We start from the raw sequence: 27,765 nt of genomic DNA, 5'->3' as shown, positions 1-27,765 counted from the left end.
CTTATGGTCAGCATGCGGTATTAACCCTCTTACTCCAAACAAGTTTAACAGGAGTTTACCTGGAATTTACTGCGAGTTCTCAGTCAGATCGCACGTGACGAGACATGCGCTTCTCGCTCCACGTAGGGAATAAAAGGGAGATTACATTTTTTTGTACAGTTACAATTTTTCGAACGATACCGAAGTTGGCTTGCTTTGAGCCTTTGAATGGAGTGCTCAGCCTGTCGATTGGGCTGATGAACTGACAGTGAAAATTCCGCTATTGAACAGTGATTATTTTCTGCCTTGTTAGCTTTTTAGCACCCATCCTGTCATGATTTAATGTTAATTCTTAAGTGGCCTGTCATAAAAGGCGCTAAGACGATTCAAAAAACGGATATTTCTGTCAGCTACTCATGCAACCATTTAGGATAAAGGCAGCATGAATTTTTCAGTGGTCGCTTGACTTTATCAGGAAAAAGTGCTTCAATCAGGTACGATGATATTTATACTGATTAGGTTTTGATTTACCCTAAGCATCACTTTTTCCACACTGAGTACAATCGTTCATCGAGTCACGTACTTGTTACGGACTCGGCATCTCATAAGTATTTTTTGTCAACACCACAAAAGAAACTATCTCTAGTCATGCAACTTTTAGCCGTAATTGCCTCAGTTACACCTCGCTCAAATCGTGTATCATGTGTAAAATTTCAACTATCTACTTCACTAAACCTTTGTTTCAACTGATCAAGCCAAATTGAGGAAGAGAAGTACTAACTATCTGATAATGAAAATGTTATGAGACTCAACGTAATTCGCGCAACACGAAGTACTAGCAAGTAAGAAAGAGGAGTTAAAACAACTCTATCTCAAGTTAGAAACGTCTTTGAGTACCTACTGTAACAGAATGGCAGGCGAAGATCTTGTCAGGAAACGAGGTTGAAGCCGATAGCTACTGTAACCGTGAATAATGATCAATACAAGATTGTACATTATCTTTGTACTGTCTGTTGTCCCTTTCTTTTGAGAGGCCAAACTGGCAGGTTTGTCTTTAGGCGTCATTTAGACTGAAGTCTTTAAGCTTCGTATTTCCGTATTTAATGCTCTGTGTACATAACTTTAATTCCCTTGTGTTACAGTTTCCAGCCCAAAACAATTTAGGCCAGCCTGATATGACATTTACACGGCTTTTGATTTTTTTTCCATTAGTGAAAGAAACGTTCTACAAAAGAATCTGTATTCGAACCAATATTTTTATGTCTGCCCAGTGCAAAAAAAGGCGAAATATGTTGTTTCAGCTGTGTGTACGTATTGACTTTTTGATCAATATATACATACAAGATGTACAAGGAATCCAAAGTATTTCAGTTGATCTTCATTTTAAGGACAGGTCGTCACTTTGAGATCCTTCACTCAGATTTTGTTAAGCAGATCTGCACAATGTGAAGCTGTATTCGCTTTTGCGCAGTCCATGCATTCTTGACCTGAGTGTTTTGCTTATGATTCGATTATTTCATGATTCAATGAGCATGAGAAATCAGCAAACCACCTTGGTGTTCTCTTCCGCATTCTAGGTACGATTATTTTCATTAATCTTGTTGTTACTTTTTGCGATATGATACAAGCGTATATAATACGTGATGAATTTTCTGGCACAGGACCCTACTCCCCTCCTCTTGGCCTCCTCTCCCCCCTCCTCCCAGGGCTACGGGTTCAATTTAAAAGAGAAAGAGAAAGGGATCTGGAAAAGAGGTTGAGCTGAATATAGTATTTGGTAAGATATCGCATCGTGAATTTTCTGTTGAATTGTAAAGTTGGTTTAGTTACCGTGAAATAAACTGTCTAAAAGGCAATCACAGAGATGAGTACACCAAAGTCTTTTCCTTCACTTACTGTGATGATTCGCTTTAGCGCATAGGGCGCTAGTTTACTTCAGCTCAAAGGAGGGCGCGTATTGGAGAGCGGACGCTTACCAGGGACGGAGCACATATTCCTTTTTGAACATTATACTGATCTGACTGTGATCAAGAGACAGATATTTTAACTCAAGACGGGCTGCAGCCAAAGGGGTTCTTATAGTAATGTTCAGAGAAGAAAGCAGACTTCTAATCGCTCTTTTCTATGTCATTGCCTTGAATGTCACTTTCGCTGATAGAGCGCTTAAAAAATTATAGGGAAGGTGAGGGGTGATTATTAAAAAAACGCACTCGAGGGGAAGGGCTTATTTGAAAGGGTATCGCCGGCTAAATCGAGTCATTAGACACTCATTAAGGTAGTTTGTACCTGGCCATTTAAGGTCTTATCTTGGATCAGGATCGAGGTGTCCCGGGGGCAGGTGTTGAATTTTGGATTCGATAAATTGAAAATTTGAACACTTCATCCCTCTCTAAAGACCCACTGATTTACTATTGAGCTATTCTGTAGATGGCCGAGATATTTTTGACGTTGCGGAAAGAATGGTAGGCACAGTGAATTGCTCTCCCTTTTTCGTGTAGGTGCAGGTCATGTTATAAGTGAACAACTCTTTTAACTCTTTCACCACGTTCAACTAAATCTATATAGAAGACTAGAAGACCTCAAAATTCTTTTTGACATTTCAATTGAGGTGCAGATGTGACACAACAAAAGCGCATTGGCAGCGACGGCTCAATAACAAAACCTGAAATTGTGATCCGGAGTCCAGCACACAGACAATTAGGACACAGCACTCAAATGGATATGTGAACAAAAGTATCCGGTATTCCCGCAGATCAAAATAATTAAAAAGCGACAGAGCCGGTGACGAATATTGCTACTGAACACTAGTGTCGCACTCTTTTCTCGAAATATATAATGCCTTTCGCAATCGTGTAAATTGAGCGTATTTCCTCGCAAACCCGGATAGAATTTTACAACTGAATCGCAACTGAAACGATTTCGATTTTGCTCTCGGTCCCTCAACATCCACTTATTCCTGTACCCTGCAAGCATGGACAGGGAGACGGTGGTTGGGGGCTTTTTCACCGCCCTCGCGTGAAATTGTGACGTCATTTTCGCTAATCCGAAGATCATCTTGATGTCACGTCGTAAAATCGATTCCGTTCTCGAATGACTATTTACCTTGTACAACCGCTAAATGATCAGTGTATTTTCTCTGGATTTAAATTCCTGTACTGCTTCTATGTCTCGCCCGTTTTAAGAATGCACTAAGGGAAAGCATTGCTGTGGCTTTGTTTGGAAGAATGCAGTGAAATGTGGACCCTATTTGTTGAAGAGAATTGACCACTGTGAACAGGCCCGCGAACCAGCTGCTCTCAAAGTGGTTGAATAAGACAGTCGCCTGTGGACACATAGACATTTAATGTCATGGCTAAAGATCAGGAATTACTCCAGGCGGTTAAATCCAACGACCTTAATGCCTTCAGGAAGGTAGCGGCAAAAATAAAAGCGGCCAAATCAAGTGAGTACTTCTATCTTGATCAATTATACAAACATTTGAAAGAAGTTTGGTAATATTCCGGAAAACTTTCCCTTTTACGTGAGTCTTTCATTATGTAATGTGGGTTGCAAGTCTGGTTTATAGTAAGGGTTTAGCAAAACAATTTTAATAATCGTTTAGTGTGACATTCGCATTTGAAAATATGAACTTAGTCGCGTTGTGAAGGTATATGAAAGCCTGGTTTGTTTCGCAAGATGTCTCGTGCGCGTATATGAAAGGTGTTGAGAGATGTGCATTCGCCATCACTGAATCTAAGCTAATACATTGTCTGTTTGTCAATCTTTTTGAAAGAACAACTTGTTGGCCCTCATAAGGAATGAAAACCACAAGAATTATTTGTTCAAATTTAAACTAGTTTAGCTTTGTCAATTGGAAAATGTAATGGCGATCTCCAACTCATGTTTATTGTTTCAGCAATGTGCTAATACGATTCAGGAAGATATTGAGTCCGGATATTGTATGCATGCTGTACTCGTTTACTCTGATAACATTTCACGTGACGATTTTAAAAACGCTTTTGGTTGGTCAATTATATATGTATCTATTATATATCTTTGTGAAGTCAAGTGTTGGAAGAGATATTTTGGTGAGATTGCCAAAACCCATAACTAGGCACTTTCTTGATATCATAAATTGGATAATAAATTATCTCGCTAAAATTCAAATATTTAGAAAAATTCACTCATCGATTTGTCACTAGTTATATTAGAGATACACTAATTTACCCATTACCTGCTAATTTATTTATTTAGGGAATCCCTCAGCTAACAACTATTTTATGTCAGGAACAGTTTGCTTTGTGACTTTTCGAGATGTTTTAATTTAGACGTAGCTGTATGCACAAGGGAGATAATTTCCTACTGTTTGATTGTTTTAACAAGACAATGTGACCAAACTTAATAATTAAAATTGAGGAAACCCTGCCTATTTGTTTTGGGTCTAACTCAAATTAACCCTTTTAGTTCTTAGATTACCCAAGTTAATCATAATTTTGTGATTGCTTTCAATAATGAAAATATTGCTGTCTTTATTGTAGACAGCTGTCTGCATTATTTTACAATATGGTATTTGATGTATATTTGCTTTTCATACTTATTTAAATATTTCTTAATTTCTTTCAGCCAAAAATGTACCTGTTTTGAATTGTTTGACCTGTTGAAAAATTAAATAATAATAAAAAAAAGAATCAATGTTTTCCTGAACATAATGGTTTTTTTAAAATTTATAGAGGTGGAATAAAATTGCCACAAGTCTGGGAGACTGATTGTATTAGCATATCAGGTGTTAAATTTATTTAGGTCAATGATATTTCTTAGTCAATAATCTATGCATATCATTTTTCTAAACCCTACAGTAATTACTGTATTAAGTAAAAAGGCAAATAAACAGAATGAAGACTTATATCGTTTCAGTCAAATCCCATTTTAGGTTCAGTTATTTCCAAAATTAGGCGGCACACCATCCCATGTACAATATATAACAACATTACTAAAACACTGTCCTGTTTGGGAAATAATACAATGTATAACACTGGATAATACTTTTAAATATTATAGTCCTTGGAATTTTTGCTATTTACTTACTTACCAAAATGGACAGTATATTGTGTTGCCTGTTGTGGATTTGTAATGTTTTCTTAATTGTCTGGAAATACTTACTAATTTTTAATCTTTGTGTTTAGAAAAAGGTGGCAAGAAATACAATGTCAACATACAAGACGATGATGGGTAAAGCCTCTTTTATTGTTTCTGTCAGCTGAATTACATTACAATACTTGCAAAATATTTTGGGCAATTTTAATTTCAGAGTGTCGGTAAATAAAACTGTCAAAATTTTTTTTCTGCCTGAAATTTTTTAAGTGTCCAAAATTCTAAGCTGCTGAAATACAAAACTTTTAAGTAGCTCCAAAACTCTTACTGGTAGTTTCCTTTATGGAATAAACTCTAACTGAGACACTGCTTGAGACCCCAAAAAATTAAAACATTCTCCACTGATGGATAACATGTACACTGTAATCTCTATCAGTAATAATCAAGATCCCTATACAAGGAGAGATATCTGAGACCTTCCCCAAATCTGGGCCAGTAGGAATTTTTTGGCTCCAACTTTGATATCTACTGTATTTCATGTGGTACAGAATAAGCAACTCCACAGATGGTACCTTTTGTCTCAGAAATTATATTCTTGTTTTCTTCAGTGTTTAATTTAAATTTTGCTTGAACTTTTGGGATTACTGGCAGAAAATAAGGTTCTCAAAAATGATGGTGGATTTGAACTTCTGGCCCTATATGGGGATGTTTTGGCACATGACTTGGTCCACCCAAGCGTGCGTGACAAATAGATTCCCACCACATTCTCTTGATAAAGTTGCTATGACAGGGTCGAAAGCTTGTGATCGCTAAAACATTGACTCTGCTTCGGTATGTTGTCACTGATAATGTCTACTACAGAGTCTAGAAACAACATCTTTACTCCCTTTTTTTTTAGTTAATGTCGGGTACTGAATTAATACCTGATTCAAATAAATACCTGTGGAATTTAATTGTGAAAATACTGTAAACTTGTATGTTTTATTCAATTTTTGTGTGGTGTGATTTTTTTCAATGTCAATTCTTTTTCTGTTGACAGTTTTACAGCTACCCATCATGCCTCTCTCACTGGCAGTAGTGAAGTTGTTATGGGACTCATTGAGTTGGAGTGTGACGTCAATGCTAAAGATAAGAAAGGTGACTTTTGTGCTTATTACAGACTGAGAAAATATCTTAATTGTGATGACCAAGAGCAAGCAAATTTATCGTAAAGTATTAATTTGCATTGCAATGCAAATTAATACAGGTGCAACTTTCCAAATAAGAGATGGGTCTTAGGTGAATGGCCCCATGGTCACAGCTACTTCCTGGTCACATGAGTCCATTTCCTTTTACTTTCGGCTGACAAGAGAAACATGCAGAGTACTGAGAAGACTGTCTAGAGTGAATTATCAAGAAGACGTTTAAAGGGAAGAAAACATCTCTTTTCTATGTCTGTCTGAACCAGTTTTAAAAGCAGAACAGCAGAAAGGGAGAATTTTAACTTAATTGTTTTTGCACCACAAGAACCAGAAGCCCAGTGAAAATCGTGGAACTACTGATAATAGGTTCTTAAAGGAACCAAACAGACATGACCATACAAGAATTGATGTATTAGAAGGTCAATTGATTAATACAAAAGATAATTTGAACTGATTTGCGTGTTTTTGTCTCTCCCAAATGTTATTATGAAAGGGCACCATAAAACATCAAAGTTCTTGAAATTTCCAGGGGGAGTTCCCAAGGCCTTCCCTCCCTGAACCACCTCTTCTACCACTAACTACACCAGGTTGGCAATACCCATCTTTGGGGACCTGCCTGATAAATTGTGTCCCTTTGCTCTAAAAACTTAGATGGAACACTGAGGTGCATCTATAATTTTCTCAGTGTTACAACAAAGGAGTGACAATATGAATGCTCGGGGGATTAAGAATTTACGCTACTCGGTGTTTGAAATTTTATTTCAAATTGAACTCGCCTTTGAGTTTGTGACATTTTGACTGGATTTAAAAACACAAAAAAATTATTACCAATACAAGTTACATGTAACAAGACAAATGTTTAAATATTTCAATGTACACTATTTGATGTATAATTGGAATTAAGCAGAGGAGCACTGGCTTGCTGGTATTTCTTGTTTCAAATTTCTTTTTTTTTTCCAAAATTTTAACCTAGGAAATCAGTGTTATTGCAGTCACCACAAAAATAAAACAACAAAATTCAAAAACTGCCATTCTTACATTTGCATGTAGGTTGTGCAGAAGAGTTTCATGTAGAGTATGAAACCTTGACTTTCTAGTGTAAGTTTCTAACATATTATTTTCAGTTTTCAGTTTGCAATATTTTGCCCTTCAGTTATAAGTGGCATGATAAGTAAATAGGAATAGTTAGTTAAGGAACTTATTTTAATAATTAACTTTTATATCAACACTGCCTTTATAGGGATGTCCCCCTTACATTTAGCTGCTTGGTCAGGAAAGGTTGAAGTAGCTCGGTTGTTAGTGGAGACTGGAGCTGAAGTGGATACCTGCTCAAACGATGGAGAGACTCCTCTTATTTTAGCTTGTCAACATGGCAACTCTGATGTGGTATGTTGAAAGGATGGTACTAAATTAAACTTCTGTAGTATTATTTGCAAATAAAGGATAATGAATGGTCTTCCTCTTTATAGGTAGGTAGGTATTCTTTATTTATTCACAGTATCAATTCACATCACACGCGTTCTTCCATCGAGCCGTGCTTACTTACCTAATTAAATTAAGGTGGTTTACTACTGTTTTGAGGATGTAAAAGAGCCCAGCTCAATACTCTTTTGTTAAATGCTCCAAAAATGTTTCTTTCTCTAAAATACTTTTGGTTCAAGTCTTTAACCATCATATGCAACACTTAAAATACAAATGTTTACAGGTAGCCAAAATGAACTACAAATGCTTATGAGAAGAGTGGACACTAGTAGTTTTAAATTATAAATGTTTTTCCCAAAATTTACCCAGGAATCAAAATTTTGGGAATTAGGCATTGATTCTGATTAAACATTCCCACAAACTGAAATAAGAATCTGCGATACAGATTTTGAGGTATTTTTAGAATAGGCAAAATTTCACATTTTCATAGTTTGCCAAAAATCAGACTTGCAGATTTTTATTTTATCTTGCATGAATTAACAACATACTGTATAGCCTGTGCACACACACATGCCTATGATGCTATTTCGTTTAAGAAACATGTAGAATGTTTCTATTGAGTTATAGAAACACGAGTGGGAGTAATTGGGAGAACGAGAAATGCTGTGGGAACACGAGCTGTAGGTGAGTATTTCCACAGCTTTTTTGAGTTCTCCTAAACTTTCACAAGTGTTTCTATAACTCGATAGAAACATGGAGAACATGTTTTCTATTTCTTTTAGAAAACACTGTGACGAAAAAAAGGGAAACAACTTGTTTACTTTGATCATCAAAATGTAAATTCTCTTTGCTCGCGCCATCATTACGGCAACAGCTCATGCTAGTTCTGTGTTTCTATCAAGTTATAGAAACACGATTTTTAACCAGTCAGGGCACATATTTTCTTAAGGCTGTTTTCAAAAATATTTTGTTATATCTTCATTTGCAGGCAGATGTACTTCTAGACAGGAATTGTAGTTCCCTGACTGTAAATAACAAAGGAGAGACTGCTCTGGACCTTGCTTGCAGATACGGACATGTACATGTATGTAGCATGGTGACATTATTTTACTCTTATATGAATTGAAACAGGGTCTTTTGCTGGTTGATAAATTCACGAGCCAAATTTCATGACATCCTCTAAATTCTCCAAATTTTGAACATCCATTCTGGATTGATCAACATGGGAAAGTTACAACCCTGGCAATATGAAAATGAAGCAGACTACATGTGAGGGCCTCTCAGGGGGTAGCATGTTCTCCAGGCTTTTAGCCGGATTGGCATCTAGGCATCCTTTGGACGGCCAATTTTTAAGGAAAATTGTTTTATTTTTCATATGTTGCCTTATAAATTGTTCATTTGAGCAGGCCCTGTAGCACATTTTGTATGCCTACTTTTTGAATCCTGACTAAAAGCCTCATGTTCACTTAATCCCTTTAAAATTTCACTTTTTCTCCCTTGTTCCCCAGTAATAAATTCCATTGTTCCTTAAACTTTGTTTTCAAAGTTCCCTTTAGCAGTCAAGAAATCCCTTGTTGTCTCAAATTAATTCTGAAAATATCCCTTGTTCCCTTGAAATAAATGATCATACAGATTCCCCAAAACCCCAGACAGGCCCTCACATGTACAATCATCATTTGAATCTGAGATAAGGTATTGAATTTTGGGTCATGTCTGAAATACTTGTAATGTAGGGAATAACCATGTTATGCTAAAATGAGTTTGCGATTTCAAAGAAGCATACTACATACTGGTATCCAAATGTTTGGGTAGAATCCCTCAGGTACTAGCAATCTTGCTCAATTAAATGATATAGAGAATTCTGAATGAAAAATGATGTTTCCCTGGCTGTCTGGTTTTCCTTGATTTCACACTTCAAGAATTTATTATATGAAACAGAGAGGAACTTTAAGATCCTCTCTGTTTTCAACATAATAATGGCCTGCGTGGCAGGCCATAGAAGGGGAGGGAAAGGGTCAAAATGAACGTGGGAGGATCTAGCATGTTTTGCGTGCTCATTTTTTCCCTTTCCCTCTCCTTCGGATGCCTGCCACGCAGGCTAGCCTAATAAAATTTGACATGCTTCATAATTCTTTGCATTAAATTTATTTGTTGCCATTTCTTCCAGGCTGTTGAACTCTTGCTTGCATCCAGAGATGTGAAGAGTGCTTTAACTAATGGTAAAACCTATAAAACAGATCCTCCATTACACTTAGCCTGTAAGACAGGTCATTTGGAAATAGTAAGGTTAGAGCTCAAGCTAATCAAGGCTATTTTGTGTTTTTCTTTTCTTTGAAAATTTTTATGGCAGATCTATACAAGAAAACTTTTAAGGGAAGTTGAATAGTTATAGATCCATTGAAGTAAGGTAAAACAAGTTGCAATGAGTTTAAGTTGATTTCTCTCAGGCTAAAAGAAATAATACATGTACATGTAAACAAGAATCACTATTGGACTGTGAAACTGGAGTAAAAATTTGCCAAGTTCCTTTCCCCTAGGTTATGGTACTGTCAAAGTGTTTTTAAATGTTGTATCAGATGTGTAAACACTGTACAATGCAGTATAATATGGCTATCAAATCTAATATTCACTGGTAATATTCTATAGTTGTAGATCTCAAAATCCGATTGGCTCTGTTGCCATTTATTATTCATTGATAGACCACAATAATTGTTCCTGAGTTGCCCTTGAAACATAACTAATTAGTCTTGATTTTTGGCTTAAAAATACATGAAATGTTAGACTTCTGGTTGTTATTGTATTCATGAATAGTCACCTTGCTGCTCCTTGATGGATATTTATACATGGGTTCATTAACAATGTTCCCTTTAACAGAATGTTACTGGAAGCTGACGCAGACATTAATCAGGCCACAAGCAATGGTTCGTGTTTACATGAAGCTGCTCTTTATGGTAAAACTGATGTGGTAAAGTTCCTTCTTGATGTAAGTAAATTAGTAATAATCCTTTTTCAATAACCTTTATTCTTTAAACTATTCTCTTTTTCATCTGCTTCTCTTGTCTGATATCATTCTGTTTACAATTTTAGTGGGGCATTGATGTGAACATCAGGAACGATGAAGGACACACAGCACTTGATGTGGTAAATCTCTTCACAAGCTCTAAAGCATCAGCAGATATTAAACAACTACTAAAAGGTAAGTTAGTTATACTTACTAGGGGACTGTGAAGATTACTTCATTGTGATTGGCTGAGAGAAAGCAAGTTTATTGTTGATTTTTAAATTGCATGCGTGTCTGCAATTTTCTTAGCAATAATTAAGGATAGATCTGCTACCATACAAAAAAGACGTGGTGCTTGTTGGACATTTTGAAAAGAGCACCTAAGAGGTACCAAGATTCTGTTTTGTGGGCATGGTTTGAAATGTTTTTCACACCAATAGACCATTTTACAGTTGTCTACTCAGTGACTTGACCTTTGGATGGCAGTGAGGCTGGAGTTGACCTTGTTTTGATACAGACCTCACTGCTTTTGTTGTGTAAAACAAGTTGTTCTGATGCTAACTAGGTGCATTTACATGACAAAAGCAGTGACGTCTGTATCAAAACAAGGTCAACTCTAGCCTCGCTGCCATTCAAAGGCCAGGTCACTGAGCAGACAACTGTGAAATGGTCTATTCTAAAACAACACATTATCTCCTGACACATTTTTGGGCTCAACACCCTAAAACATACCTCAAAAGCTTCTGCTGTGGACCTTTTGAGGCTGAACACGCCAAGAGGAAACCAAAACGGCTTTTTAACCCGTAAAAAGGTACGACTAGCACGCCCGTCCTTTTTACATGGGAGTCCCCCGGGGCCATAATTAGGCATCTGAATAACATTTTAAGGTCATTCCACTGAAATAGAACCTGCACTGAGATTTTTGTGAAACTTTGCCTATTGATTGTTTATATTATAGGAACGTAAATTTTGAAATAAAAATGAGGGGTCCCCATGTTCGTTTAGGAGCAACAGCACCTTGTTTATACCCATATAAGTCCTTATAATAGCACCATGATTGTAGTCACGATTGCTTGCTAAATTCACGTTTCCGACGTTTGCTTTTTGTTCTACACTGAGAATTGGTCCATATTTATTTTACACAGAGAAATTTACTACTCAATTCAAAACAACAGAAAAAAATGATAGGTCACCATACTCGTTTGCGAGAAAATGACGATTTACCTCTATGGCGAGGTCCAGCCGTAAAGAAAAAGCCGCCATTTTTTAATGCGCGCGCGCTAATCACGCGTGAAATTATGCGCAGTAAGGATGCGCAATGCAATACTGGGGAATGACCTTAAAATGCACATGTCATCTTTCCAGACCTTATATTTATTTTTAAGTTAAATTTATTATCTATCACAATTCGTCTCCTTTAATATGCTTATCTGTCTAGAATGAATAACACTTCTGTAGCATAATTTGAATATTTTGAGTCCTTGTTTCAGATGCGGCCGATGCAGATACCACTGTATACGCAAAAGCTGTGAGGGATCACTTCAATATGATGGATTCAACAGCCCTTTCCTTCAAGACTGGAGAAACAATCATTGTAAGAGACACAATCAGTTGTTTCTTGTTCGTGGCTTTTTGTTGCCTTGTCGCTTATCCTCCAAGTCATTCTTGTATCACACAATTTGTTAAATCTGAAATGGTCGTGTCTGATTGCAACTCACAGTACATGTATAGTAAACAAGTCACGAAACGCGCGGCAGGATGCGAGGTCTCTGGCGCGCCGAATTTAGCAAGAGCCGCATCAAAGATAGCCTCCTCGCAGACGCTCTTTGGATGTCACGCAATCCCCTTCGTGATGAGCCCAAAGAGCGTGTGCGTAGAAGGCTACATCTATCGCTGAAGACCAGCGTATAATGACCTGTAAATCCGTCATCCTGAAGTCGTGGCCTAACGGATTGGCGGGGTGAGCTGTCCAAAGAAACTAAGAAGTTGCCACGCAAGTTGCCAAAACAAGAAAGTTATGCTGAACTGAACAAACTTCGTAACACTGGCTATTGTTTGCGATCAACGTGCGGCAGCTTACCGGTTGGGTAGCCAAACGTTGAGAAACTTCCGTCCATCTATGAACCAGTTTGATCTGGATCAGAGTAAGTGCAAGCAACAAGTCAAATGACCGGTCGAACTAAGTCGCAAGTGGACACAAGTTTGGTACTTGCTTGTACTACAAAATTTAATTTTACGAGGGTGTATCATTATTATTGTAAATAGTTTCTGAAAAACCTTTGAGATGATGAATCTATTAAAGTTTACCGTTTGTAAATGCTTTCTTGTGGATTGTTTATAGAATGGTGAGGATCTTTTATATGTTATTTTAGGTGCTGGAACAAAATCAAAATGAAAGGTGGAAAGGAAAAGTTAAAAATGGAGACGTAAGTTTGTTTGTTTCTGGTTGTTCGATTTATTTAATGTCTGGGTGGAATTCTCTGTCAGTCTTATTTTCCAAAAAATTGTTTCCAAAGACGAGTTGTTCGCAGCTTCTTCATGAGTGTTCCAACTGTAATTTACAGTTATGTGGTCATGCCATTGTTAACCTCTTAAATCTGTTTGTAATGTTGATTTCCAGAAAGAGAAAGTTGGATACTTCCCAGGAAACTTCGTCAGGTTAACCACACCAAGAAAAGCCTCTTCTGGTTAGTATTAGTGAATCGTCATTTTCACTCAACATGTCGAAAACCTTAAAAGAAAACATACATTACTTTACTGACAAACAAAGGTCCGTTTAAAAGGAAAGCAATCTAAGATCCACCGCAAATACACGTAGTATCATCAACTAATCAGAACTGAAATTGAAATAGTACCCAGTGGCAAGCAATACCCTGTTTCAAACCTGCCTTATAATTAAAAAGTAGCTTCTCCTAAAAATTCATACCCAATTCAAGCCTAGAGTGCAAAAACTGTACCGTATTTGAGACCAAAATGGCCAAAGTCAATACTCTATTTCTGACCAAAACGGCTTAACGGCATATACGGGAGTACCCTTCCCCCCGCCCCCCCCGGGGGGGATGATTACCTTAAAAAAATCCTTATTGGTTAGAGCTTGCTGCATGAATTTCATTAATCAATCACTACTCACGCTGTAATCACTTGAGCGCTTAGCAAACTCTGAACAAAGCAAACGTACATATTTTTACTGGAAAAATACTCGAAGAATTTTGACAGCAATGTTTCCAAACTGCCGATGTTGTGCTGTTTTAACGTTATGTTTTTTAGCCAAGAAGTCACCAAAGCTTAAGGAAGCTGGCGTACTTCCGGTGGGATCTTACCAGATGGTTACATTACCTCCAGGTATATTAAACAACAGTGACATCAAACCAGGGAAAAAATAACTCGTAAAAAAGTAAACTCGTGATAATTATGATTTAACTGTAATTGATCAGAATTCATGTTGAATTTCTGACATCAAACGAAAACTGGTTTCCTCCAGAAAGAGTTGATGAAAGAGTTGATTTTATTTGATCCCAGCCACATAGGAGATATAAAACTATTTCGAAAACGGCTTCTGTTCGGCTCGGCATACATGCGTTCCCTAACCTTTACGTTCAATTCAACGACTGTGAAGGATTCTTATGTGTTGTAAAATTCTCTTTTGCTGTTGTTTTTCCATCATAGTGCCGCCTTCTCCAGGTTTTCAGAGAAACTCTCCTCGATTAAGTAGTTTCGGTAAAAAGGGACCTCGCCATCGCGGTGATGAAGATGGGGAAGAGAGCCCCAATCCTGCCACGAAAAAGGCCTTGTTTGAGCCAGTTTTACCTGCAAAGGGACTCAAAGCCAAAAAAGGCTCAGTCAAACTCGCTTCCGGTACGGGCCTGCAGTATGTGGAGGTTGAGGTTGACAAAGCGCCCTTGTCTCCTCCCCAGGCCCCTAATCCAGGAGTTCAAACAAACAGCAAAACGCAGTACACTGAAGTTCGTTTACCGCCGTCAAATGAATCCGTTGAGGAGGTTGATAAATGCGAAGAACTTCCACAGCTGCCTGAAAAAGAGAATAAGAAGCCTTGTGCTTCAAACGTCGAGATGGACGATATTTGGGTACGAAATACATCGAATCCACCGCCTTCGCTACCGCCTAAAATACGGGCGCCTGTTAAGGACGTCGCACCCGCTGCTGTTCCCGAATCTAGCCAATCAACTTTCAAATCTGGAAGACTACCTGCGGCTCTTCCACCAGACAAACATCCCGCGGGACATTCAAGTCCCGAGGGTCAGATCGGTCTTACGAGTCAAACGGGTCTCAGCGTTACTGAGGAACCCTCGCGACGGGTCGCAAGTCCCGAATTGTCAAGGAAAGGATACGAAGACATGAGTCTAAGTAAAGCAACGCCTCCTTCCCCTGACGTTTTATGGAAACCGCAACCATTGAAGGTGAAAGAATATCCGAAACCAAAACAGCAACTAGCTTACGAGAATGTGCAGCTGCCGAACAGAGGAAAGCCTGGTAACGATACGCAGAGTATGATCATCTCACATGTCGACCAACAGGGAGAAGGAGAGGACGGTTACGTTATTGTTAACACACCAACCTCGAAAAAAACTCACGCCAGGGGCTACGAAAATGTCACGCCAGGCGCTAGCACGCCGGTGAAATGGGACAACGTCTCGAATGATGTCAATTATGTGCCAATGACGGGAGCTGTTCCTGCTGACACAGCACAAAATGACAAGACTAGTAATCAAGCTGTTAAGCAAGACAATGAGACCAGTTTATCAGATGATGCAGGTAAAGCTACTTTAATGTACCAAACTAAATTCCTTTAAATCAAATATAGGAACGTACAATCCTGGTCAAAAGTTTTGGGACACTACTTACTTTTCTAGTGGTCATACAGTTAATGCATATACCCCCTCCCCTCCCCCTTATAATGTTGTCCATGTAGCTAGAATTCTGTCCCCAAGTCAACATTGTCTTGGGTGAGGGAGGGGGGAGGTGGTAAAACTCGTAAAATCACTTCCTAGCAAGAGCAGAAAGACATTAATGTTTCAGCCCACGGTATAAGCTAAGTGTCCCAAGGACTTTTGGCCAGGATTGTAGACTTGAATATATTACCTACGTTTAGAGGAAACGGGTAGATGTCTTTAAACCCGTTGCAGTGCAAGTTTAGATTCAGTTGTCAAACTTCTATTCTCATTGACGGAAAGTCAACGTCTTTGGTTTACTAGTTTTAAGCCCTAATTGCACAACTGTATTATGTTCTGCTACCTCTTTGAAAATAACTTGTTTTCCTTTCGACGTCGAGAAGGTAAAATTACAGCCATTAACCCTAACACTCCCAGAGTGCACTTGTTTGTAACAATAATATCAACTGAAATTTGAGGTTATATTGTTTCTTTTTTTTCAATTTCAACTCGGGAACTCGGGGTTTAATGGAATCTTGATTGAACGACTGATCACCTTTTCATCTCAAATTAAGTTTTGTTACGGTTGTTGTTTCCCGAAGTCTAAACTTGTTTGAAGCAATTTTTTAATTTATAGAACCGATGGTATGCGACCACATTTTTCACTTGCTGAATCCGATCCTTCTGTATAATCATTCCTCGACGAAAAAGACTTTTTTTTAATGAAGATTTTGCAAGTGATATTTTGAGAATGTTTTTGGCATCACTCTGTAGGGGAAAACAAAGATGGAATGGATTACGAGATGATGACAAACGGTGCCGTGCCAGTTAACCATCAGTATGTCAATATCGACCGACGCGGTAAGCACTGTCAACAATCCCCCAAACCTCACAACAACCCCCTGGCATTCTTGAAGACAACTACCAGGATTCCCCGGCAGGGGCATCTCATAACGGGAATTGGCCATTACTTCATTTGATCAGCAATTCGAGCCTACAGTCTTCCCCAACAATGGTGAAATACAGAACGAATGAAGGGAATCTGGAAAACACTTGAACATGTACTTTCGATGAAAAAAGAAAAAACTTTCTTCTGGAAAATAGGACGTCATTTGTTCATAAATACACGTTTGTGGGGTATTTTATCATATCCTGTAGGTTTGGTTTTCAGGTTTGCACGAAACGTTAGTCATGAGACTACATCTTGGGATAGGCTCAATACGAACTAAAAGTCAGGGATTACAGGATTTCATGGGCTCCTGGTCATTAGTAACCCAGCCCATAGAACAGGCGGATTTGCGGGGCTCAGCGGGAGACGTAGTACACGAACGCGGACACCGCAAATCTGCCAGTTCTGCAGGCTAGTAGTAACCTATTGTACTCAGCAAGCTGACTTTCTTGCAAGTTCACCTACGAGCCTTTTTTGCGAGACAAGTTTTATGTACCATGTAGATACGTTAGATACCCTTCACCTGATTTTCGTAGTAATTACATTTATTATAGCAATCAAAGGGATTTATTGCCGTCAGTCTAGAAAGTTCAGGTTTTGCTTTGCTCTATTTTCCTTTAAGAAAAATCGGGAGAGACTTGGGGAAAGGGCGGTTGTTGCCGGCGCCACAACCTAACATTTTGTTACCGTATTTGACTTCATTCGTCTCTATACGTCGTGGTCGTCTTTCCGTTGTACTCAACGTGCGTGGCGTATCTATTTTGTTCCAGCAGGAGACGCGGGTGATCCCTCGGAAGCTACGGGCCACATCCCGCTTAAGGTGAGTGGAGATATCCTTGTCTGAGAACATCAATATATGGCATTTTATTGACTTGTGTGTTAAACAGGTTTGCTGAAAGAGAGCCTGACTTCAGGGTTAGGTCTCTTTTCTCTAAATCAACGAGAAATGACGAGTGCGTCTCTGTTGCAGTTGTGTTAAAAGGAGTAAACGAAAACGATAGTGTGCGGAAAGATGCACTCTGTGGCGGATGTTGAGAGGTCAAGTTTCAAGTGCTTTTTTGCGTCAGTGAAAGTGTATAGCATTTGAGTGGCTCGTTACGCCCATTTACAGACTCTGCATATAAGAGCCCTATTACCATCAAGTCGAGGATATTAAAATTATAAAGAAGTGAAGTTTATTTTGTAAAAGGAACATTGCCTGCCTATCGAGCACGCCGATCCGCTCTTTCAGTGATTTTCTTCTGTCATGATGTTCCCTAATTAGCTGAGCCCCGCAGGATATTTCGAATATACTATCAACAGGAAACGTGGGAAGAAGAATATCATTGACTGAACTTGTTTCAGGATGTTAGATTCGCGATTTAACCTTATTTAGTCACGTCAGGCATTCAGTCACTATTCGTCAGCGCGGAAACAGTGGAATTTTTCCCAGAGCACCTGCAGTTTGTGGTTGAGTAGAAATGCCACAGTTAATTTTTCAAGCAACTTATCATTGAGCTCTGTTTGGATAAGACACGATCATTTTCTCGGTACTTTTTTTAAGGCCTTGGGCAGACTGTTAGGTGAGTTGCTCGGCGTTGAAGCTTCAGGTAACACGTTCGAAACGGCTACTAGAGTTGACCTCTGCCTACATGTAGCCTGTAGATTCTTACTAGTTGCTTAGATAAAGGCAGATACTTAGCTCCGTTGCCTTGACATCACCTTTTATTTACTTATGTTGTGTTATGTTGTTTTCTTGCAATATTTGATGCCTTGAAAAGCGCCAATTTGATTCATTTTGTTAATATCCATGTCTCTTTGTTCTTATTGTCTTTCTTCTTTTTTTCTAGATGCGAGAGTATAACGAGTTGTTCGACTGGCTGCAGAAATTCAGACTGACTATCTACATCGATAATTTTGTGAAAGGAGGTTTCGACATGACCAGTATACTTGGAATAACTGCAGAGGTAAAGAAAACAGCAAGCTTTTGTAGCTTTAATTTCGAGTTTCAACAAGTCATCTTAACAACTTTACGATGTGTGGTTTCGTGTGTGATAATCAAAAAAACATGTTTACCAAACTCATTTATTGAAACTATATATGTTTTAAGAGTCAAAAGAGTTGACAACTGGCTAAGGAAAACTTGAATTCTTAGCAGTAAGAGAAAGGCTTAATTCTAAGTTTGAAGTGAAAATTCAAGTTTTATTTTGCGTAGTTTATACGTTGTTTTACCCAATGTTCGACTGGTTTGTTTCGTCTTTCAACTGTTTGGGAACAACGAACGCGAGTGTGGAAGTTTTTTTTTTTGACTTTTAGGGCTTTGTGCTTTTCCATTACCTAGGTAATGCTAAGGTAGCTCAGTTGAGAAAAGGGAAAGAGAAAAAGAACGTAAACCGTCTGACTTGATTTCATTCGTATTAATGTCATAAAAATCAGTTTTTGTTATCAAGCAAGACAAATTATTGAGTTATTGCGTGGTAAAGTGTCAGCACTTGAGGGATTAGTAATCGACACTACTTACTCTGATCAAGTTTATACCTCCGATATTGAATTTTGTCACGGAGCTCCTCCAAACATGACACGAAACACGTGCTAATTTACCGTAAAGTTCCGAAAGTAACGACTCCTGTAAGCCTGAGTAGCGATCCTCCGAAAGTTTCGATCATCGGAAAGTAGCGATAGCGACAGGCTACTAGTATGAATCCAAAAGGATCGTCATTTTCCGAACTTTACGGCGTACTGTTGCGCTTGTTGTAGAGCAAGATCTGTTTAAAATAGGGTGATACTGTCATTTTGCCTTTTCGTCTCTAACTACGTAAGTTAGGAGGTGTGTGATTGAGAAAGGACTTTTAGGACTCGAGCTATATTCATTAGTGCCCCCCCCCCCCCCCCCCCCCAGAAGGGTTATATCTGACAACGAGTCCTTCATATTTTTGGAATGGGAGACTTAAAGCCACAGGCCTGACGAACCGGAAGTCATGTGTATTTAAACGTAGTATTTACTGTTTTTTTAACCATGTGGTCTTAACTGTTCGGTACAAAGTGATGAAATCAAAATTACGTGAGAGATTCCTGTTTTAGTGTGCCATGGGCGTTTTTGTTTAGGTCTTCATAAAAAATGTAGGAGAACTATAAATTCGGCGTACTGAATATTTTATGTTGTGAGCGGCTTAACATGGACGGTGAAGGAAAATTTGGGCTCAACGTATTGATAGTTATTCACGTTGAATGGCAGGTTACACGAATACAGAGAATAACGTATATTTTGGGAAACCAACTCTTAAACTTGCTTGCTTACTTGCTTGGTTGTTGCTGTAATTTTTGTTTGTTTGTTATCTTTGCATTTTGTCAGGATTTGACGGCCATAAACGTGACGAAAACAGGTCATAGGAAAAAGATTCTATCAGAATCAGCCAAACTGGAAAGTAGAGTGGTATTTCCGAGAGAAAAACCGGTGAGCTGTAATAGCAGTTTGTACATGAATAGTTGGATATTGTCAGGAATGTAAAGCACTATCACAAAACTTACAGACGTTTCAAATTCCCTTATGTGATGTGTTGGAAGTATGAGGTCTTTCCATGCAGTCCTAAATTTGAATTTTGTTTTTATTTCGAAAAAATGTCATAAAGTATTTCACTCAGCTTTGCCTCGGGTACGCACTGGCCAGCTGTCACAGATTTTCAGAGCAAATGCAATTTATACTAGCTGAAAAATCTTGCAAGCTTGGCTTATTTACCCACGGCATAAGAAAGAACGGAAGCGTTACGTTCAGTTGTCACGTCCGACTGGTGCATGTTCACGCAATCCCAATTCACGGTAAACCTGGTGCTTCTCTTGCAGAGAGATATTATGACGTGGCTGCGTCTGATTGGTCTAGAGCAATACATACCCGAGTTCTTGGACGGCGGATTCGATGACATGGATTTCCTCCAGGACATGACGTTAGAAGACCTAGTAGCGATTGGAGTCAAAAAACCAGGCCATCAAAGAAAGATATGGATGGCCGTGCAAGCTCTGAAAGAGGCAGACGAAAATGAGAACGTGCTGGAAAGTGTAGAAGAGAAATTTCCGCTTCAGGAGAGGAAGGGTTATTTAGAGACATGTTTAGATGGAGAAGATTCCGGAGTATCAACCGATGAAGTTGAACCATCTGAATTGATCTCGGAAAGCGCTCGAACACAAGAAAACCAAAAGGAGTTTTCTCGCAATGCTCTTTCCCCGAGTGGAAAAGCTAATGAAGAGCTTTTTGTCGAGGATTCTTCGTCGGCGGAATCCGAAATTCCCGAGACAACAACGCAGCTTGTTCATAAAGAAGAATTACCATATGAAAACGGAGATCAAGATCAACAGAAGAATGCTGGTCCACATGATCTGTGCCCTGAGGCGCCGCAGACGGATGGTGATGGGGTTGATCCCTCTGCCAATCGGCTAGACCCTCCGGAGGAAAAAGGCAACCATGAAAATGAATTGGACCCTTCGTTAGGATTACATGGAGATAATTCTGTTTTAACTTCAGCTAATGAAGACGACGAACCTCCTCCCCGCCCTCCCCCTCCATTGGAGGATATTGAGCTGCCACGTCATGTGGCCAACTCTAATCAAACTAAAATCGATTTCAATGGCCCCGGAATGGCCGTGAAGGACATGGTTTCAGAGGAGAACGATAGAATACGTACCTCCTCGCCGGACTCTACCTTTCAGAGACCCAAGAAACCTGCCCCACCACCACCGGTCAAGCCTAAAAGCTTTAAGAAGGGCCCGCCCCCTAAAGTGCCGCCCAAGCCCCGAAAGTCCGCGTCTTTCACGGCTGGATACAGAGAGAGGAGCTCGGGCGAGGAAAGCGCCGGAGACAGGTCACCGACAAAACCCTTGTCTCCTGTGGACAGTAAGTGTCTTTTTTAAAAAAAATAATGAAACTATGATAGTTTGACCTACAACCTAATGGTTAGTGCTTTGTATTCCGGTTTGACAGATCTGAGTTCGGGCCCAGCCGGAGTCACTGTGTTTGTTTTTGGCAAACTTAGCTTTGCGCTCACAGTGCCTCTCTTCCAGTTCGCCCAGCCATATAGAGCGGTTTTCATTTGAGTGTTGAAAAGTAATTGGTTTTCCACTTACCACGCTATGCGATTGGTTTAAAAAGAACTCGCGCCAATTTTTCTTCCAATCAGGAGTAAAACCAAAACCAATCGTGACTCGTTCGCACGCGTTTTCCCGCGCTTTGCGTCAGCTACATGTGAGTACTTCGAGTTTTGATTGGCTCACTGTATTGTGTGTTCTTTGTGATTGGCTTGAGAGATTACTTTGGTTCTGGTTTTACGACACTCAATTGAGAACCGCTCTAATTGGATAACCCCAATTAGTATCACCCAACTAGTGGACTAATGCGAATCCTGCATTTTAATTGGCTACGCTACTAGAAGACTGTTAGTAATAGTCCTCGAGTAGCGAAATTGGCTCAATCGAGCGTGATGCTTTCTTTCGTGTTATTCCCAAATAGATATTTCTTCAACTTGCATTTGCTAACTTTATTATTGCCTTTTCTGTCCGACTAGTTTGGTGATACTAAAACAATTAGACCCTTCGCCCTCAAGGGCCACGGGTCTATAGCCCATTTGACTTCGTCTCATGGGCTACTGACCAGTAGCCCTTGCGGGCTACGGGTCTAATTGTTAATTATTAGGGGACCCTGACAGAATACTGGCTTAAAGGAGCGGGGAGGGGGATGGGGTGGGGTGATAATCGTCAAGCGTCCTATCTAGTTGTGACGATATAGCACGCATCACCGTGAGCGATGAAAGTTTTTGTACAAGTGTAACTAACACAGAAGCAAAGCACTCAGTGAAATATTAATTTTGGACTAGTTAAAAGTTGAATTTAACTAACAGATTTTACTCTAAATCAGTGGGAATCTTGACTGATGCACAAGCACATTTGATAACAGTTAATTTTCCTGTGCTATGTTCGATCTCCAACCCTTGCGTGTAAACGTCTGTACACTCGGATGTGACGAACATCCCCGAAGGCTAAAAGTTTGGTTTGGTGTATCCCACAGTTCGTTACATACGGCAGACTTCAGTCATTTTTGGAGAGATTGCGAGTTGCACAAGACTTGTGTCATATTCAAGTTCTTTATATCCTGGCCGTACACTAGTCCCCAGTACTTTGTGTTTTTTTGTCACGGGCGATTGAAAACTGAAATCGAGCGAATCGCGTTACTGTAGGAGAACGGACATATAGCAGAGGACATAAAGAATTGTTTCATCTTCAGTCTGACTTGAGATACATCATGCGCCAATGAACGGAAATTGAATAACGCTGCACTATAAAGCTTGGCTTAAAGCACATAACCTATAGCATTTTAAAACACTTAACCGTAGCTGGAAAAAAAACAAAAAGGCATCTCTGTTTAGGTGCCTCAATTCAATAATCAGTGACACTTCACGGATTACTGTGGGGCTGTATATCTGTGTGTATATCTGTGTATATATATCTATATATCCCTCATTGTGTGAAAAACAAATTAAACTTTCAATTCATTTAAAGAACACAAACGAACTTTTAACAGCTTTAGACGTATTGCTTCAGTTTCATATCATTTATACATTTATTCATCCTTTTACAATAAATTCACGTGACAACTTTGTCGCACGTGGTTGCATTACCATTTACGTCACGTGTATAGTTACTGTCAATCACGTTGCTATCAGGACGCAGTAGCACTGGTTCTAGCCCCTCCTGTTGGCCGTCGCCTCCACGCGCTCGACAAACCGGAAACGGAAATGGAAGTTTGCGATCGTGCAGCAGTAGCGCCAGCAGTCATAGCTCAGTGGAATCGTTGATCGAAGAGATAGAAGAGACAAGAAAGGGTTTTGAAAAACCAGGTCGAAAGGTTAGCGCTCCAGACCGACTGAACACCTCGCACGAGTATCATGGAGGAGTGAGAACGAACCAAGTGGACGCGACGAGAGGTAAACAACGGTTGACGGCGAGAGAGAGTGAGGCACTGTTCCTACACCTACGATCAGACAAGCACTACTCATCCTAACAAATCAGTAACATTAATAACTAATAACTAATCAAAGTAACAATGACGGGTGTTAGGAGTGTAAACAGGCTCTGTTTTCGTAGTTTGCTGTGATGAGAGATTTGCCACACAAAAGAACCGTGATAAGATATTTGTCTTTCCTTGAACTTGTCGTCGCAACTGTTTTTGCACTCTTAAAAACGTCATACTTCAAACATCGTCTTAAACGACAACGGTTTAATACTTCTTCTTGCATGTTATGATAATAATCGTATATCTGTAATCTTCTAAACTGTTGCTTTCCTTATGTAGGCGTTAAGGAATGTCTTAACAACGCACGTAACAATTAACCATAACCAAAAGCTGTGCGTGATACTTTAAAGCACTTGTGATGCCTTTCTTTTACTTACCAATTTTAGTTACTAGCCAGGAGTTGTTTGGTTAGTTTTCGTTTGTTTATAGATTAATAAATTATTATTTTATGATCATTTAAAGCCAATCGAAATCCAAGTAGGTCAAGATGGTGCGGAAGTCATGTGTTGATTAATTACACGTTTGGTTTTGGCGCATTGACAGTCTGGTCGCCAGGACCCCCCCCCCCCTCCCCCTTGAAATCTGATGGGCTGGCATTGAAAACTGACCTCCCTGCGCATGTTCAAATAATCGGAGCTGGTCAGCGTCAACGTTCGTGGTGCTGGCCAATAGAAAGCTAGCTAGCTCTGAAGACGAACTGAACTGCAGTGGTTACTGATCAGTGAAGCAGTTGGAATAACGATTGGCCGTTTGACTTATATGTTCTTCTCATTCCTACAGCTGATGGTGAACTGGATGAACAAATTAAACAGATTCTCAGAAATCGTTCTAGAGAAGATCTATCAGAAGTACCAACCACAGGTAAATATTTTCCTGCATTGTTGCTTTAGACCCTCTTCAGAAGCCGTGTACAAGAGTTTTAACCGACCCCCACCCCTCTTAGTTTGTGACACATGCGATCACCACTAAATAAGGTAATGAACACATGCGAGCAGGATGAGACAATCGGGACGTGACAAAATAGCGAGTAGCGAAGGAGTTTTTCTAGAGTTTATTGTGAGTTATAAGTCCTTTCAGTGAGTTGTGCGGTGAATAAACCAGAAAAAAAAGGAGCTGTGAGTTCTGTGTACCGTTGGGAGAACGGCTCAGCCGTCTTTCTTTTACGCTGTAAGGCTACAATCATGGACAAAAGTCTCGGGGCAAATTTGCACTTTTGGTGACACACGCCAGGCAAACACCTCCCTAGCCTCTCCTCTCACCCCACACACAATGTGGAAAACTAGTACCTGCAATTTCTTCTGACTTTTCAGCAACGCATTTGTAAATGTATATAGCAGCGTTTTTTCAAAACTTCAGTTGTAGAACACATACAATTCGTTGAATTTCATCACTAGTGTCCCAAGGACTTTTGTCCGCCATTGTAGATTACGGTAATTGATTGGTAATATACTGGCGTAAAATGCCGCTCAGTTGCTAGGACTGACTGTCTCCACATAGAGAGTTTGCTCGGGCGCGCTCAGATGCACTGCGTGTGCGTGGTGACATGAGCACTAAGCTAGTCAGTCACGGAATAATAGCCACTTTGGCGTCGTTTTAGAATTATATAGTGCAGACAACGATTGTGCCAGGAATGAATAACGTTTTCTCTTGGGTAAACGGCCTGTCCAGTGGGTGAAATTTATCCATTCTAAAAGTGAACGACGCTGAATGGGCGATACCTCCTATTTTTGGATTGTAAGCTGTCGCTTGCACGGGTTTGGTCAATTTTTGGAGGCAAAGGTAATTGCTTGCTTCCCCGGCTTTTTGATCTCCGAGAGTAACCTGAAGCCGGGTTCTTCGCCAGGGCTGTTGCTAAGTAACGTGACCTGACCTAACAGGTATGGGCTCACGTGACAAATACTCGCGCTCTGATTGGGTTAGTTACCGTTGAATACTCTTGGAATACGTCATGCTGTTGCTAACCTTGCTGACCTCTCTGCTTGCAATGTTATTTATCGTGCTAATTTTGTCACAGAACCCTCTGTGTCACCTTCAGCTGTGCCCGAAGTAAATATCGAAGCGGAGTCTGTAGACACGGAAGCGGCGAAGAAGGAGCAAGAGTACGTACATAAAATTGCTTTAAATCTTAAGCTCAACATACAAATTCTTCTAAGCTCTTTAGTAGAGACCCTACTTAGTTGTCATAGTAATAGTTAGGTGAAGACGATTATATATCAAGGCGAGTTCTCTATAGAAATCAGTTCGTTAATTCTCATGACCTTGATAAATGACTTTATTTTGATTTGTTGAAAAAAAAAAATTAGAATCCGATCACAGCTGGCCATGTAAATGCTCTAATGTAATGTTGCGAGATTTCGAGGCGGGCGCAAAGCTTCTCTCGCCTCGCTTGCATTACGCTAGCGTTACTTCCGTAATTCAAAGAGTAAGCCCTATAAATCACTTTGGGCTGTTTGGGTCCTGGATAAGTATTAAAGTGCAGTGTTTTTAGTACTGTAAGCTTTTCCCACCTCGCTGGGCGACTCTTGTTTCATGCTTGCTCTCGTGACTAAACTATCAGTGTCAGATTATGATCGCGAAATTATATACTGTTAACCCCGTCTCGTGCTTTTCGAATTAATTGCTCTATCATGCTCTCTTCATTGTAGAATAGCTGAAGATCTATTGAAGAACATCAACAGCATGTTAAATGACTTCTCCACTGAGTTAGACTCCATGTTCGAATGAATGGAGAGTTGGATTGGATCAAACCACGGTAAAAGTAACTGTAACGATCGCCTGGATGAAATAAGTTAACGAGCTGTAACCTCTACGCAAACATGGCAATGGACATGCTTTATGACTGGGCGATGTTTACCACAATGGTGTTATTGGTCAAGACGTTATCACGTGACTTAAAAGGAAAAGAGGAGAATCAGATGAAACAAGACCAGTCTCCCCTCTGCCCCGCTTAGCCTGCATATTTACGTCTAAAGGCGCCACACCTTTGAGGGCTTTTGGCATGTTTGTGTTGGTTTTCTAAAATTTCGAGCCAATCAAAGAATCGTTATCTGCAAGTACAACTTCCGGACAACTTTTTGTTGGTTTTCCAAACTTTTCGGTCAGTAGCTTGCGGTTACTTTGCTTACCCTGCCTTCATTGACTAACTTACCTTTTGATTGGCTTAGCAATGGAAAACCAACATAAAGATGTCACACAGGAATCAAAAGGTCATTGATCGACTGCAGCATCGCGTATTCAATGTAATTCTCATTTTCAAGCAGATTGGAATGAAATTGGAGCAGGCTTAATTCACGATTACAAGGTAAAGTTTTGAACATTTTTTAACACAATTCAAATAGTGGAGAGAAATATCAAATAATTTTAGGTATGATATACTGTCCCGTGCAGAGTTTGTACGCTAGTTATGTGTAAGTTTTTTTTGTCTTTCATAGAACTTTTTATAATATCTCAGTGGTTCCGAGATATCTTAACTGGGGGCAATTATATTTATTTTGTATTACTTTTAATCTTTGAAACGTTTTTATGGGGCATTTATTTTAAGCCTGCCATTCTTTCACATCAGCAAGTGTCTTTTTTTGCTAAATTCTTAGAATCATCCACATATTATCCAGTCAGAAAAATAGGACAAGGGCGATAATTCATGGTCCTTAGCAACGAATGGCTTTGCTTGGCAACGTTTTGACGAAAAACCGCGGGATCTTTAAAGAAGCTTGCTGCCTCGAAGAATCATAGAATATTTATTTTCTTAAAACAAGTAACGTTTCAGTTCTTTGCTGAAACCTTAAGTTTTGCGGTCAAAATTCGATTTAAATTTTGATTTTCCTTGCAGAATTGTGACTTCTTAGGTAAATTCCATTTACTATCTTAGGAACACTGATGGTTTTGTCCGTTTTAGGGCTTAGCTGCTTGTATGTCGGCATTAAGAGTCGATTGTTTATTAGGGTTCAGTGTTGCAGGAAAATTATATTCACCGATCTGACGATAGAATAGCGTATGAATTAGATTGCTTTTTACGATTTGAATTTCCAGTTCTGGAGAAAAATTAGAAATTGATGTAATCATTTTGGAATACATAGAGGAGCCTTGTTATATGTCATAAATAGTATATATCAATTGCTGAAGACAGCCATGAAATTCAGTGTAAAATGACTTACTATTACTCTTGTATATAGCTATATTTTCTTTATTCTAACGAACAAATAAACATATATTTAAATATATTTTTTTCCCCTTACTCG

At 39.4% G+C, this 27,765-nt stretch overlaps 1 protein-coding gene across 4 annotated transcripts; it reads left to right on the top strand.

Moving 5' to 3' along the window:
- Window positions 1–388: 388 nt before the first annotated feature.
- Window positions 389–27,747, top strand: LOC145490760 (uncharacterized). Of its 4 annotated transcripts, none has more exons than XM_081469856.1 (22): window positions 389–473; window positions 5,142–5,187; window positions 6,089–6,186; window positions 7,471–7,616; window positions 8,641–8,736; window positions 9,820–9,938; window positions 10,527–10,635; window positions 10,740–10,848; window positions 12,144–12,247; window positions 13,026–13,079; window positions 13,274–13,340; window positions 13,921–13,995; window positions 14,320–15,426; window positions 16,317–16,403; window positions 17,262–17,311; window positions 18,321–18,437; window positions 19,823–19,924; window positions 20,311–21,355; window positions 23,178–23,438; window positions 24,308–24,388; window positions 25,542–25,626; window positions 26,173–27,747. In XM_081469856.1, the coding sequence occupies exons 3-22, from the start codon at window positions 6,138–6,140 to the stop codon at window positions 26,249–26,251; spliced, it is 3,942 nt and encodes a 1,313-aa protein (XP_081325982.1). In that variant the 5' UTR covers window positions 389–473; window positions 5,142–5,187; window positions 6,089–6,137; the 3' UTR covers window positions 26,252–27,747. The 4 variants fall into 4 exon arrangements, with proteins under 4 accessions (XP_081325982.1, XP_081325984.1, XP_081325981.1 ...); XM_081469855.1 differs by lacking the exon at window positions 389–473 and adding an exon at window positions 1,424–3,421 and having other exon boundaries at window positions 17,265–17,311; XM_081469854.1 differs by lacking the exon at window positions 389–473 and adding an exon at window positions 1,424–3,421.
- Window positions 27,748–27,765: the final 18 nt, after the last annotated feature.

The sequence above is a fragment of the Orbicella franksi genome, chromosome 6 (assembly GCF_964199315.1).
Source record: "Orbicella franksi chromosome 6, jaOrbFran1.1, whole genome shotgun sequence".
NCBI lineage: Eukaryota > Metazoa > Cnidaria > Anthozoa > Scleractinia > Merulinidae > Orbicella > Orbicella franksi.
This window is presented reverse-complemented; position numbering and strand designations above follow the sequence as displayed.